Raw genomic sequence first — 13763 nt, 5'->3', positions numbered from 1 at the left:
TTAGTTTTTGTCTTTCCATTGTTCTTTTGTGCAAAGCAAAAGAGATGAATGCAGCTGTGTGTCCCGGTGTCATACTGGCTAGTGGGTGATCTGTAGTAACCCCGGAACCTCTCACCACACACACACACACACATACAGGATCTGAAATTTGTGTGTGTGTGTGTCAGAATGTTCTCGAATCTAAAGCTCACATGTTACAGCAGCCCACTGAGCAGCGGCACAATGCCAGAGGCCCCTGACACATCTCACCATTGTAGATACCAGAGTGCATTGGGATCCAATTACCATCATATCATATTGTGAGATAAAAAGAAACTTAAGTGATCGTGTGGGAGAAGTTCGGTCGGTTCAGCTACAAAAGAATAGAGAGGCCATTTGGAGTTTAAAGATGATGTCTGCTCCTGCCAGTGCTGATAAGCATAGCATAGAGAGCTGAGTGCCGAAATACAGTGGTTTCGACTATGGTATGAAGTCCCAAGTTGCTGGACTTGTTAGATTCACTTCAGACTACTTGAGCAATTTTAATGGCCACAGCTTACAACAACAAAGTTCCAAGCACAACTACACTTGGCCGTGCCAAAGTCATGTGACTTCAAGCTATGTCACAACCAATGAGCTTAGTGACAGACAGTGTGTTTAAGCCGTATGACTCAAGAGACAGCGGTTACAATTGTGTGAGACATTCACTTCAGACATGCAGGAATGAGTCACTGCCAAGTGTCAGACCACTCCAGAGATCCACTGAGGAAATGTAGCCAACATGGTCTGATGTGTGCACGAGATTTGAACAGTTTACAAAAAGAAGAAATAGCAGGTGGCAATATATCATTGAAACATGGAATTATAATCCTATAAAACACAGCTTACATTGAACATTTCTAACCCAAACAAAAAATAAAAACCTATTATAAAATACAGCACCAGCATCTTATTTTCCATATTTTTTGCATACGGTTGATATAAATCATATTCAAGTGACACTGATTTTAATGTTTTTGTGCTACTATGTGTATCTATCTATCTATCTATCTATCTATCTATATATATATATATATATATATATATATGATTCTTGAGATAGGAGACAAAACAAAATTTAAGTCTTTTTTTAATACTACATTATTTTGAAATTTATATATATATCAATAAATTGTAAACTAAGTTGTTACTTCCCTTTATTTGTGAATTGTCAACACACAATGACTGATTGCTACTTCATGTTGTGTTTTTTTTAAATATAAAACAATATATAATTTCTAATTTCAGTGACAGCAGGATTTAAAATACATCATTGTGGACAATCAGATACATTGGAAATTATTGTTCCATTATCTTTAAATCTCCAGGTTTTCTCATGAAGAAAAACATGAACGATGTATCATTTCAATATAAAATAAAGCTTTGCATGTGATTCTGATGAAGCTCCGACTATCTGACAAGAGAAATCTCTGAAGAGCAACTTTCTGTAACTTTTGGGAAGGTTTTCTCTCCCTCTCTCTGCCTGAATAGCCTGCTTCACACGCACACACACACACACACACGCACACACAGACACGCACACGCACACACACGCACACACACACACGCACACACACGCACACACACACACGCACACACACACACACAAGAACATAGATTTGTTTTTATTAGAGCATCTTGACAGGAGACTCCCTCTAAATGTTTTGCTGCCTTACTCTTTTCCAAAATTTCCTTGCCTCCTTGTTTAGCTTGGTATTGAGCAGCGTAACTGAGCAAAAGTACAATATATGATAATTTGTGTGTGTGTGTGTGTGTGTGTGTGTGTGTGTGGATTCATACTTGATTGATGAGCCTTTGCTGATGGCCATCTGTTTGCTCTCGTACTCCAACAGAAGTTCTTCCAGTGCAGCAGCATTTTCTGATACACAAACACACACACACACAGGTATACACACAAACATTCGGATGAGACTCGATCAGCGATTTTGACCACAGTGAGAGTCAATGATTTTGTTTTGTTCCATTCAATACTGAATAATCAAACTTGTAGTTTTAGACTACATTATAAGTATATTAATAGCATGATCTTTGTGCTTATTGTTGATTGTTTGGAAAAGCCAGCTTCCCTAGGAAAAGTTCCAGATGAAGTGAGATCATTATAGGATTACAGACGGCTGGATAGGTTCCACACTGTCATATATATACACACCTATATATATATACATATATATATATATATATATACATATACACATATATACATATATATATATATATATATATACACACACACACACACACACACACACACACACACACCTATATATACACACCTATATATACACATGTATATGATATATATGACATACATATATATATATATGTATATGTATATACATATATATGTATACATAGCCCTGGCCTTTCTGTGTGGAGTTTGCATGTTCTCCCCGTGTCTGCGTGGGTTCTCTCCGGGTACTCCGGCTTCCTCCCACCATCCAAAGACATGCATCTAGGTTAATTGGCGACTTAGGTGTGAGTGTGAGCTTGAGCCGTCTGTAATCCTATATATAGGATAGGATAATCCTATATATATACACATACATTAACGTATCCAGTATGCTTGTAAAGTAGTAACTTTTTATTCTAAAGGGAAGACTTCAAGACAACCTGTGTGTCTTTTCACTCTTTGCTGTGAGTGTGTGTCTGTGACGTACTTTGATGACACTCTGTTCCCCTCTACAGCCACAAGAGATGAAAGGGCTCTGACCACTAGCAAGTAAGTGACATCCCTTCTGCTCAACGCCTACCTTTCTTCTCAGTGATGAGGCGAACCAGAACACTGATGGTGTCTTCATTCAGGTCGTCAGATATGTAGGGACAACTGTTACCTAAAGCAGACAAAAAAAGACAGAGAAAATGACCGACAGAAATATATTTTCTAATACTGTATGTACATATATATATATATATATATATTAGTTTCTCAATCCTAGATCAAATATATGGAAATGTTTCTCCATGATAAACTTTATCATATATAGATATAGCGTCCACACTATCAACACATGGATTTGCTTTATATATCTATTACAACAACTTCACTCAAAGCTGCAGAGACAGAGTGGATGCAATTCACACAGCGCATGTCACTGTTGGGACATTGTGCCCCGCCGCACGATGGGACTGATAAGGATGGATGCGGATGACTGAACAGCAAAGAATAGATATGCCTCCATGGCAACCCCCCAACCATCCTATAATAGCACAGCACAGTGAGGCAGCTGAGAGGAGAGCAATGAGGGCGGGGTGGGGGGGCTCCAGAATAGCTCACTCAGCGATCACGCTCCTTTCAGCACTGTTGAAGCACACAGGGCTCTATGTGTGTGTGTGTGTGTGTGTGTGAGATCTGATGTACCAGCCCCACAATACCAGGTGACTGTGTGTATATGTGTGTTACAGAGCAAAGTGTGACTGTATAGATACATTTGTGCTCTTGTGTGTCTGTTTTCTTAACTCTGTTTTTGACTGTTTTCATAAGCAGCATCAGGCTGTTCTCGGGCCATAACAATAGCTCCACAGTGGCTATTGCTATGCGAGGATAACGGCATCCATTTCACAGTGTGACACTCATTCACTTCTATTTATTCCCTCAACAAATTCAGCCTGTGTGTTCAATGTTTCAGTGTTCACATTAAGGCACCAGTCAGTCACCTTGTGCTCCAATGAGTTTCAGTTTGATGTTTGAGCTTCAGAATTTCAAAAGCTCAGCTGATGATGACCTCCAAGTTCAAAAGCAGCAGCTCTGTGGAGCTAACATGGCTGACACTAAAAACTAAACTCCACCTTTCAGTCTGCCCATGCGGCTGAGCAGGCACAGCTTCAAGCTGCGTCAACACAAAGTTGCAGATTCGACTCCAGCTCACGACATTTCTTGCGTTATCGACCCCACATGTGTCCTTTCTGTTTCTCTCCTTCAGCTTTCCTGTCACTGCGCTCTGCGATAAGTCAAACGTTTCTCTGTCTGCAGCTCTGCATAGTCAGAGTTACCTCTGCAGACTCTGATTTTAGCCTCGCCAAGCCAAGCTTGGCCTTGCTCTAATTCGACCCCGTGGGTGTTCCAAGTGAATGGAGATGATGAGAAAAGTGCTGGAGTAAGAAGTTTACCTCTAAACAGTCAGGAATACTGAGAACAGAGAGACAGACAACTCACTGCACCAAGGATAGTTACGTAACAACAAGAGAGGGGAAAAGGAGGAGAGATAAAGTTTTCCCCTGCAGCATCCAAAGATCCCCCAATTGCCCCCTGATAATTTTTCATTCTTAATTTACCACTTTACTTTTTTATATTACCCAATTTCTTCAGTCTTTACTAACTTCATTTGGGTTATGCTCCCCTCTCTTGTCCTCTTGTATCTGTCTCACTCACACATGCAGACTTATAGCTTATCACTGCACCACTGCATCATCTGTCTTCAAAGCTGTACAGGAGGAGAGAGTGAGGGGAGCAAAGAGTGAAGGAGGCAATGAGGTGCACAAGGTGCTTCCAACAGACAACACTACATTTGATTTGGAAAAGGTCAACATATTCATATTATCTTTCTGTTATCTTTACATGAAGGTTGAATTTGTGCCTTCAGCTTATCAAAAGTGATGAAAAGTAAATTGGAAGCTCACAAATACGTCACTGTCATCTGCATAATTCATAATTCACTGATGTAAATAACTGATTCCAGTTTTTTAAAATGATAAATTTGGCACACCCTTGAAACTGACAAAGCAGGACCAAAAAAAGAGATTGAAGAAAGGAGGAAAAGAAGAGGAACAACCCGGGGAGGAACAAGGAGAGGAGACAGAGAAGGAGAGGAGAGAGTGAGGACCGGATTGAATTATTGATCTAGCTGGGAAAGGAGAGATGGATGGGTTAAGTGTCATGTTCAGACGAGAAGGGGAGGGGGTGTTAGGGAGCTGGGAAATTGGATGAATGGAAGGGGTACAAGGAGTTGACCTTTGGGTGTGTCTTAAGTTTCACAACAAAGTCGTCGGAAAGAGTAAGAGACCAAGGCAACGCTAATACAAAAGACTGAGATCACTGACAGAAAGACTGTTGCTATGCCCTTGTCTGTCCTCATGAATGCCTGATATCGCATCTTCACACGGGCTTTGTTTCAAACATTTACGCAGATATGTAATGTTTAAGAAGTTTTTTGACCTTTTGCAATCCATTTCATTTTTAGGCTAGATTTTCTGCTAATAAAACAAATGCACCAATAATACTTAGCGTGAAATCTCTTGGGTCTTTTACTCCTCAAACAGTTCATTGTATCAAGAAACCTTAAAGTTTGAACATGTGTAACTGTATGAGTAGGCAGCGTAACGAAGAAGCACATTCAGCCAACCAATCATATATCAAATATCATAGGGAGCTCAGGGCATGTTTTAGGGGTTGTTTGCTGCACAATGCAAACAATGGTGTAATTTACCGGTGTAACTGTTTCTTGCAGTACTTAAATTTATATTGTTAAATTCCTTTGCAACCCAACCACATTGCGTGCAGTTGACCATTTTGTAATTTTAACATGTAATGTGGTCTGAGTAATTATGTGCTTTTTGACTTATGAAGTTATTTTACTATTAGTGACTGAAATACAGTCATCATCATTTGATTTTTGCGTCTGTGAATATCGTCGCTACTCAATTCAACATTTTAATCCTATTGACAGATGCAGTAAGTTATCCAAAGCAGCAGGTGTTGTGCAAATGTAAACGGTTTCTTGACGTGTGACGTGCTGACAGATGAGGCAGCAGCTGTGCTCTGACGCTCCTGATGCTTGACACTATGTCTACGTGGCTACGTCACTCAGCTTTCCTTTGAGCCTCATACCATCAGGTGAGTGCCAGCTTAGAGTTTAATCTGTTTATGCTTACACACTAAATGACAGTGACTGCACAGATAAACAGGCACAAAAAAGAATAGCAAAATAGTACAAAATAGGAAATAAATAAAAATTACAATTCAGACCAGTTATTTGAGCTCTTTATGCAGCCTCCAAGTCAATACAGTTGAGAGAAATACGCCTTTTTGCTATCTTGCCAAGAGTAAGATGAGGAAATTGATGCCACTTTCATATCTGTTAGTTAAATATGAGGTTACAGCCAGCAGGTGGTTAACTTAGCTTAGCATAAAGACTGTAAACAGGGGAAACAGAGCTAGCTTGGCTCTGTGCAACAGTTACAAAGTCCAGCTAGCCGCACCCCTAAAGCTGACTAGTTAAAATGCTACATCTTGTTTGTTTAAAACTACAATTTAATTAGTGTACTTGATGCCACCTGTTTCCCCCTGTGTCTAATCTTTGTGCTAAGCTAAGCTAACTGCTTGCTGGCAGGAGCTGCATATGTAATGAACCGATATGAAAATGGCATTAATCTTCTCATCTAACTCTTTGCAAGGACGCAAATAAGCGTATTTCCCAATAGCCAAAACGATTACTTTAATCTATGTCCACTTTTTGCACTTAGGCAACCAAGGGAACACAACAGCAAGTTTGCAATCAATGTTTACTAAATTAACAAAAACACTCTCTGAACCCAAATGTTGAGTTTGTGCAACCGTATATGAATCTGCCTCACAGACTCAAAGAGAAAAAAATTAATTCCATTTGGGTCAAAGACTAAAGTACTCCAGGTATATGAAGAGTCATACAGGACAATAGGACTATATACCATGAAAAGGACAGGAATCAAGAGCACTCATGTTACTCTGAGACATAACACAGAGATCAGGTGTGATAACTCAACACTTGTTTTATTGCTTTATCCCTCTATGTCTTTGTCTCTCTGTCTTTGTCTCTCTAAATTCTCTTAAGTTTTCCATTGATTGATTGATGATTTTAGTTAATACCACCCCAATCCCTCTCTCTATACTTCATTCTGTGTTTACCCAGAACAGTTTCTCTCTAACGTCAGTAGTGCAAGTCACTGGGAAAGCTTTTTTTCTCCCTTTTGAGACAGGAAACTTACAAGAATAACAGCGCGATAGCTTAGAATAACAGCGCGATAGCTTAGGAAAATACAGCATGCAGGACCCCTGCAAGGTCAAAGTTCAAAGAGATTTTAAAAAAGACTCCTATGTAGGCTTGCGTGCAGTAACATCACACAGATACATAGACTGTGGCCGCCCTTTGGGCTTGGCTTAGCTTTGCCCTGACTCCTGACAACACTTCACCACATCTTGTACGCATGTGTTTATTTGGCATCTTTATGGGCGAACACGACAACAACCTGAACATAAATAGTTTCAGTGGTCACTCACCCTGCCACTTTCAATGTTTTTCCAACTTTTCTTCTCCTTTAAAATTCTGTCTTTTTTCACAATTTCTGTCATTTCATCACCCTCACCTTCTTTCTGTGGTGTGGCAGTTTCTTCATCCCCACCCTCCTTGTCAGCAGAGCAGCGGTATCCCTTCTTCTTTAGGATGTTGCAGATGAGGATACCCAGCAGGCCCATGACGCAGAAGATGGGCACCAAAGCGAACACGGCATACTCTGCTGTCTTCTCCTCAGCGCTGCGTACCACCGTGCCATTGACCAGCCCTCCTGCACCGCTGGTTGGACCTTTACCCACTGTACGGACCGTTCTGACATGCAAAGACGCTGAGAGAAAGTAGAAGAAGACAAAACAGAGAAAAAAGAGCAGGACGTTGGCTGAATCTCCATAATTGGATGATGGACGAGCAGCATGTGAAGTTAAACACATGTTTAGACATGCACTGCAGGATCATGCTTACTTCTCACACAGGGACTTTGGGTGGAACCTTCCCCTGTGGTAGTAGAGTGAAACCTGCAAATGGAAAAAGAAAGAAGAGAAAAGAGAATAATTAGAGAGATGGACGGAGAGGGAAAAAAAGTAGGAGACTATTTTACAATGAAAGAATGAATCAACAGTTTTAGCCTGTGGCATATTTTGCTTGATGTTTCCTGCCCATTGTGGTGAATGACGTACTGTATGTGTGTGCGTGTGTGTGTGTGTGTGTTTGTGTGTGTATGCATGTGTGTGGGTGTTTTCTTGTTTTCTCGACACAGACAAAATGACAGGACATAATTTAGAACAAATAAAAGTTTACGAGGTACATGTTAGAGCAAAGCACATTAAATGTCAAGCCTACTGTTTCACTGAACTGTGGATGAATGAACAGGCAGACAGGTAAACTGACGACAGACAAACATACAAACTGAGAAACAGACCAGCAGCCCTTACCCTGGCAGACAGTCCCCACAGACGGCATCAGAGGTCGCAATTCCAGGGATTGCAACCTTGCGGCCTAGGATCTTGCAGGAGGCGTGTGGACGGCAAAGTTCAGAGTCGAATGCGCCTGAAAAGCTGCCAGCTGGGCATGATTGGCATTGCACTTCCTCTGTTGGATTTTGGATCTGCCCACAAGCCTGGCAATACAGAAAACACTTCTAAAATGAGAAAAGATGCAAAAAAGAGGCTGCAAAAGCACAAAATGAAGCATCACTCTGATGCTGCCAAAGGGTAGCAGTCTAAAACTTGTCATAACTTGTAACGGACTGATAGGTAGCTTTTAATTATAAGTCCTGTCTGTGTTAACTGGACTTAAAGCGCCATAGACTGTTCAACAAAGGTAAATACAAATGTCTATGTAATGAATGGTAGTTTCTGTTGTGTCAGTAACAGCATGTGATCTGTAACCACTATGTAAATGCAAACTGCTACAAAAGAGAAACATGACACACCTTGGCAAAAAAATCCCCCTTTGGTTATAAAAGGAACCATCATACATGTTTGCCTTGATTAAACAATGATTTATGGAAGCAAATAACTTGATTTATGTTGACTATAATGACCCTAAACATAAATTATAAGGTTAGAGAGGAGTTGCATTCAATGTGCGACGAGAAAATAAACTGTCCCTCAGAGCCGGTTAAGTTGTTATTAATCATTTTATTTAATTTTATAGTCTCACCTTGGAAGGCTCCAGGCCAGCGGGGCATTGCAGACACACACACCCTTCCCCCCACCGACACTGCACTGCTGCAGTCCCGCCACAGCTGAACACCTGGAAGGCACAAACACACACAGACACAGACAAGCTCATGAGTCAGTGGAGGTTTGCAGTAAAAGTGCACACACTTACTAAATCATAACGTACATACCACCCGGTCTATAAGGAGCCAAACTATATGACAGATGAAAAGAACAACAAAAGTTCACACATCCTTTTTTTTAGCATAAACACGCATGAAAACAAACACACAATTGCACATATTTACCGTTAGAAGGACAAGAGCTGAGCTGTAAAGGTGGTTCCTCATCTTCTTCAGAGATTTCTTCTATGTACATATGATCTAAAGGAGACAGGAGTTGAAAACATGTTCAGGTTCACATAAAAATCCACCGTGTCCCCTCAGTCAACACAACTGTGCCCTTTTTGCAAACACAATTTATTGACCTGTTAAGTGTCATCAAAGTCAAATAAGCATGATATATAACAACATGACATCTCAATTGATAACACCACAAGCCAAATCTTTTCATTCTGTCATACACACACACACACACACACACACACAGTACATGCACATGCTCACATAAAAGCCACACACAGTCACATGGCAAAAAACACTTGTCATTTTTGCGGCTTATCCAGAGCGCAGTGACCCAAGTGACAGGGAGGTAAGGAGCAGTTGTAAATGCCGTAAATAACATTTAACATGAATCAGGTTCTTTTTATGGACCGGAGTGAATGAACCAGGGCTTTTCTTGTGACATTTAAAGCACTTATTCATTTTGCTACATATTCATTTTTGCCAACACATGCTGACTTGACATTAGCCGTCTTTGGGCAATGAGCATTTCTTGACATTTAGGTTAGTTAGAAAAGTCTTTTCATAGTTTCATGTAATCAAAAAATGAGGATGTTTTGTGGGTTTTTTTTAGGACATCAGAAATAAATGAAAGGAGAAGCTCTACCAGGACAATCTTTCTGCACTGATGTGACATTAAAACAGCAGCAGAGCAGTCAGTGGGGTGTACACCCGACAAGCAGAGAAATAAGGTTCAAGTCCAGTGGCAGCAAATATGCTTACGTATCAGTGAATGAGGCATATTCATACTAACTTTTCTGAAATTTTAAATGAAAATCTGGCCTTTTTTTATCTCTATCCCTCCAGATTTGCTTGAATCGCTCCATTGAACATGTGATACCAGGTCTAGAGTGTGACAGTTGCAGAACAAATGCATTCCTGATACTGACTATCCGGAATCATATTTAAAAAAATTAATTTGCCAAACAGCTATAGCAATTTGGTGACGCAAATATTGTTTGCTGCAATCATTACATCTACCGTATGCCCTACAACACCCTGTTAATTAAGCAAGTGACAAAATAAAAGAAGAAAGTTTGTAGCACTGAGTTCCCATTTGTGGCCACAATTACAGGACTGTGAATTCACACAAGACAATTTCTTTCAGGGGGAAACCTCAGTCTGTCAGCATTCAGCAGGTTGAGATTTTACTTTCAAAAATTCACACAACACTATGTCACAACACTATCAGTCATTGTGAAAAGGATAGTATGAGATAGCTGTGTAATGACTGATGCAGCAGATTGACAGCGCAATATAAAGAATGTTTTTTTCTTCCCCCAAAGAGGCTTGTAAAACAGCCACTGACTGAAGCAAAAACATGACATTTAAACAAAATAGAGAGAAAGAACTGAACGACAGAAGAAAGATGACAAGAAGAACAGATGAAGAGATGAGGAACTGAGGGAATGTAATGGAGTATTCAGTCCAAAAGTAGAAAGCAGAGGAGCAGAAAGAAGAGAGATGAGGGGAAAAGATGGAGGAAAACATTATGGCTACAGTAGCTAAAGAAAAACAGAATGTAAGACAAGTGCCAGATAATGGTAGAGAGAGGAGAAAGTGAGAGCAGAATACTTACGCCAGACTTACAGCTGACTGACACAGTTGCTGTGGCAACTCAGCGAGGATGCTGCGTATGCTGCTACAAATGCTGAGTCAGGACCAAACTCAAATATGCTCTAACTTTCTTGCAGCAGTCTAAAACGACACGAAAACTTGATGAAGTCGAATTTGGTGCTTCTTGGACAAAAACTCAAAAATTACAACTGGTCTGGACTTCACTAATTAAAAAATTAAGATTGTAAAAATCAAAATTTTCTAAAGATTTAACTGTGACGGAGTTAAAACTAAAATACAACTCGAGAAGTCAGAGAAATGACACAAAACTCAAGTCAAGTCAAGTCTGTGTAGCTGAATGGAGAATTCATTGTACCTGCCTGTGTCTTATACTGTCACTCTGACCACAGGCACACCCCTGACGTCTTTAGGACATGCCCCTTCTATCACAGCTAAAACAGGGTGTGTGTGTGTGTGTGTGTGTGTGTGTGTGTGTGTGAGAGAGAGAGGGGGGTGAGGCCACTTTAATGCAACTCTTAACCTTTGACCACACAGCAAAACATAATGTTTTAAACATTAGTTAGCAACCAAATGAACACTTCTCCATTCAAACCTATTCATTCTCTTTCTATGTGTGGTCAGCACACACACACACACACACACACAGACAGCATATATACCTATACCGCATATAATGTCTATGTGCAGAAAGTGTGTGGGGATGGTATGCCTTCACATAGTCTTGTGCACATTATCTGCGCATTCATTTATACTTGACACATACACACATATGTACACACACACACACACACACGGAATGCCATAACATTCAGCCAACACCAAGCTGTGCCTTATGTAAACAAGAAAATAAAAAATGTAACGAGTTTATGATTTTGGTACAGAGAGGCCCTCATGCCAATGATAGGCTGCTGAAGCATAATTTCAGGGAGGAAGAGAAAGATAAAGCGAGGATGGAAAAACCACTAGTTTGAAAAAACAACACAGGGCTGAAGGACCGATAGAGCTGTAGAGGAAGAGAAGCGAGAAAGCGGGAGGGAGGGATGGAAAGAGGAGAAAGTAGCAGGGAGTGGTATTGCTAAAACTTCAGCCTGATAGCATGATATATATAGAAGCATTTGTTAAAATGCCATACAGACCAGAGCAAGAGGCTAATTACAAGTCACACATGCGTACATCTATATGCAAACATGCACCCACACACACACACACACAAGGCACAAGCACACACAGCTGAAAAAAGGGGAAAAAATGATCAATAAAACGACAATGATAGAGAGAGCAAAACAAAAATGGGACCTGCAATTAAGTACCTCTTTTTTGGAAAGTGTCAAGTAACAAATTGGACTGGGATAGAGGGGTTGAGGAATGTTGGTTTTCCACAGAGAACCTCTCTTGACCTCTAGACGTGAGCCCACTGAACTGACTGTACTTCAACTCCAGCAGAGCGAGGTGAAACTGATTTATCGCGTGATGAAAGCATATAATTCGAAATCATCAGCATACAGCAGCACAATATTTTACAAATGTTGGGTAGTGTGTGTTAAAACAAGACCCCGAAGGAGAGATTTGAAGGACAAGAAATGTCTTCATGCAAAACCATTATCCAGGTCAGTTCATACTGTCTTTACATTTAACCTGTTTGAAAAGGCTTGTGCATTCGAGGAAGGGGCACAAAAAGCATCTGCTGAAAGTTGTTTTTCCATTATGTGCCATTAAATTGTTCCTAAGTCTTTCTTAGGAATATGTCTCTAACTTTCTCGAAGTCTTAAGTCTATTCTGTAAATGTGGAACAGCAGAGTTTGTCAACTATTTCACCTGCTGGCTATCCACAGGTCAAGAATGTGCTTGAAATAAAATGCATGTAAAAGCATGTCCAAAAAGGATGTTCAAAACGTGCCAGCTCCCTGACCACAGCCCTCTGGAGTCAACCATTCACAGCGAGCCCATCCAAGCCAGCACTGTCTGCATGTGATGCATTTGTATTTAAATCCATTTTGTCTGAGGTTTTCCCCACAAACCCACTACAAAAGTGACCGCCACACATGGAACTTCCACTGGACCTACAGGCACGTGACCACCCGTGTCCATGGATGGCCTTGTCCACCTTAAAACACCCATCCTTCTTTTACTTTAGTCTGTCCATGACGAGGTGCTACTCGGACCTTCAGCAGTGCAGAAGTCTCCATCATATTTTCAAGGAGTAGCTCCACACTCTGGGAAATACACTTTTACCAGCAGCTGGTTAACTTATCTTAGACTAGAGCTCATCTAAAACTGGAAACAGACGCTAAAAGCAAGATTCGTAAATACCACAATATACTTTACTGGTTTATTGCTTTAAGAAATATTTGCCTCCTTATTTATCTGCCTTTAATCCCTCCATTCCCTCCACAGCTTATAGCTATACAACAGCATCTCTTACTTTTACTTCATCATCGCCCTTTCTTGCTTCAACATTGGTGTTGAAGTTGACTTTTAGAAAGGCCTTTCTCTAGCCTTATGGCAAAATCACAAAACTAAACCCCAATCTCATACTTTTCTTCCACATGCTCTTTCTACCCTCATTAGACTTGTGTCCTCAGCTACTGAGCTGTCAATCCTGTAATTGCATTTTATTCCTTTCCTTTTTCCATAACCCGGCTGGCTCCACGCCTGTGTCAGCCATGTGCTTGGGTTTGGTGGCTGCAGTCAGATGGATGCGTGGGTAGGAGGAGTAGAGAGAAGGAATGAGAGAGACAAAGAAAAAAACAGAAACAGAGGGAGAGAAGAGGAGGAGAGGAGCAGAGGAAGAGCAGGATATAACAACATATTAACACCTC

At 40.6% G+C, this 13763-nt stretch overlaps 1 protein-coding gene across 2 annotated transcripts in view; it reads right to left on the bottom strand.

The window, feature by feature from the left end:
* The window catches only part of relt (RELT TNF receptor), a 28799-nt gene that overhangs the window by 4585 nt on the left and 10451 nt on the right, over positions 1 to 13763 (bottom strand). Inside the window, exons 1-8 of one of the 2 annotated variants that reach the window (XM_038694091.1) lie at positions 10946 to 11275; positions 9274 to 9348; positions 8967 to 9059; positions 8237 to 8421; positions 7767 to 7819; positions 7378 to 7632; positions 2790 to 2870; positions 1819 to 1897 (exon numbers count right to left, since the gene is read on the bottom strand). In XM_038694091.1, the coding sequence (XP_038550019.1) occupies positions 1819 to 1897; positions 2790 to 2870; positions 7378 to 7632; positions 7767 to 7819; positions 8237 to 8421; positions 8967 to 9059; positions 9274 to 9315 (788 nt within the window). In that variant the 5' untranslated portion in view covers positions 9316 to 9348; positions 10946 to 11275. Of the gene's footprint in view, positions 1 to 1818; positions 1898 to 2789; positions 2871 to 7377; positions 7633 to 7766; positions 7820 to 8236; positions 8422 to 8966; positions 9060 to 9273; positions 9349 to 10945; positions 11276 to 13763 lie in introns of those variants that run through there. The other variant, XM_038694090.1, reaches the window with a different exon arrangement.

The sequence above is a fragment of the Micropterus salmoides genome, unplaced genomic scaffold (genome assembly GCF_014851395.1).
Source record: "Micropterus salmoides isolate LMB-PRFRI ecotype aquatic unplaced genomic scaffold, ASM1485139v1 Ms_hic_scaffold_3, whole genome shotgun sequence".
NCBI classification, from domain to species: domain Eukaryota; kingdom Metazoa; phylum Chordata; class Actinopteri; order Centrarchiformes; family Centrarchidae; genus Micropterus; species Micropterus salmoides.
The sequence above is the reverse complement of the archived record's forward strand: the minus strand, read 5'-3'. Positions and strand labels throughout refer to the sequence as shown.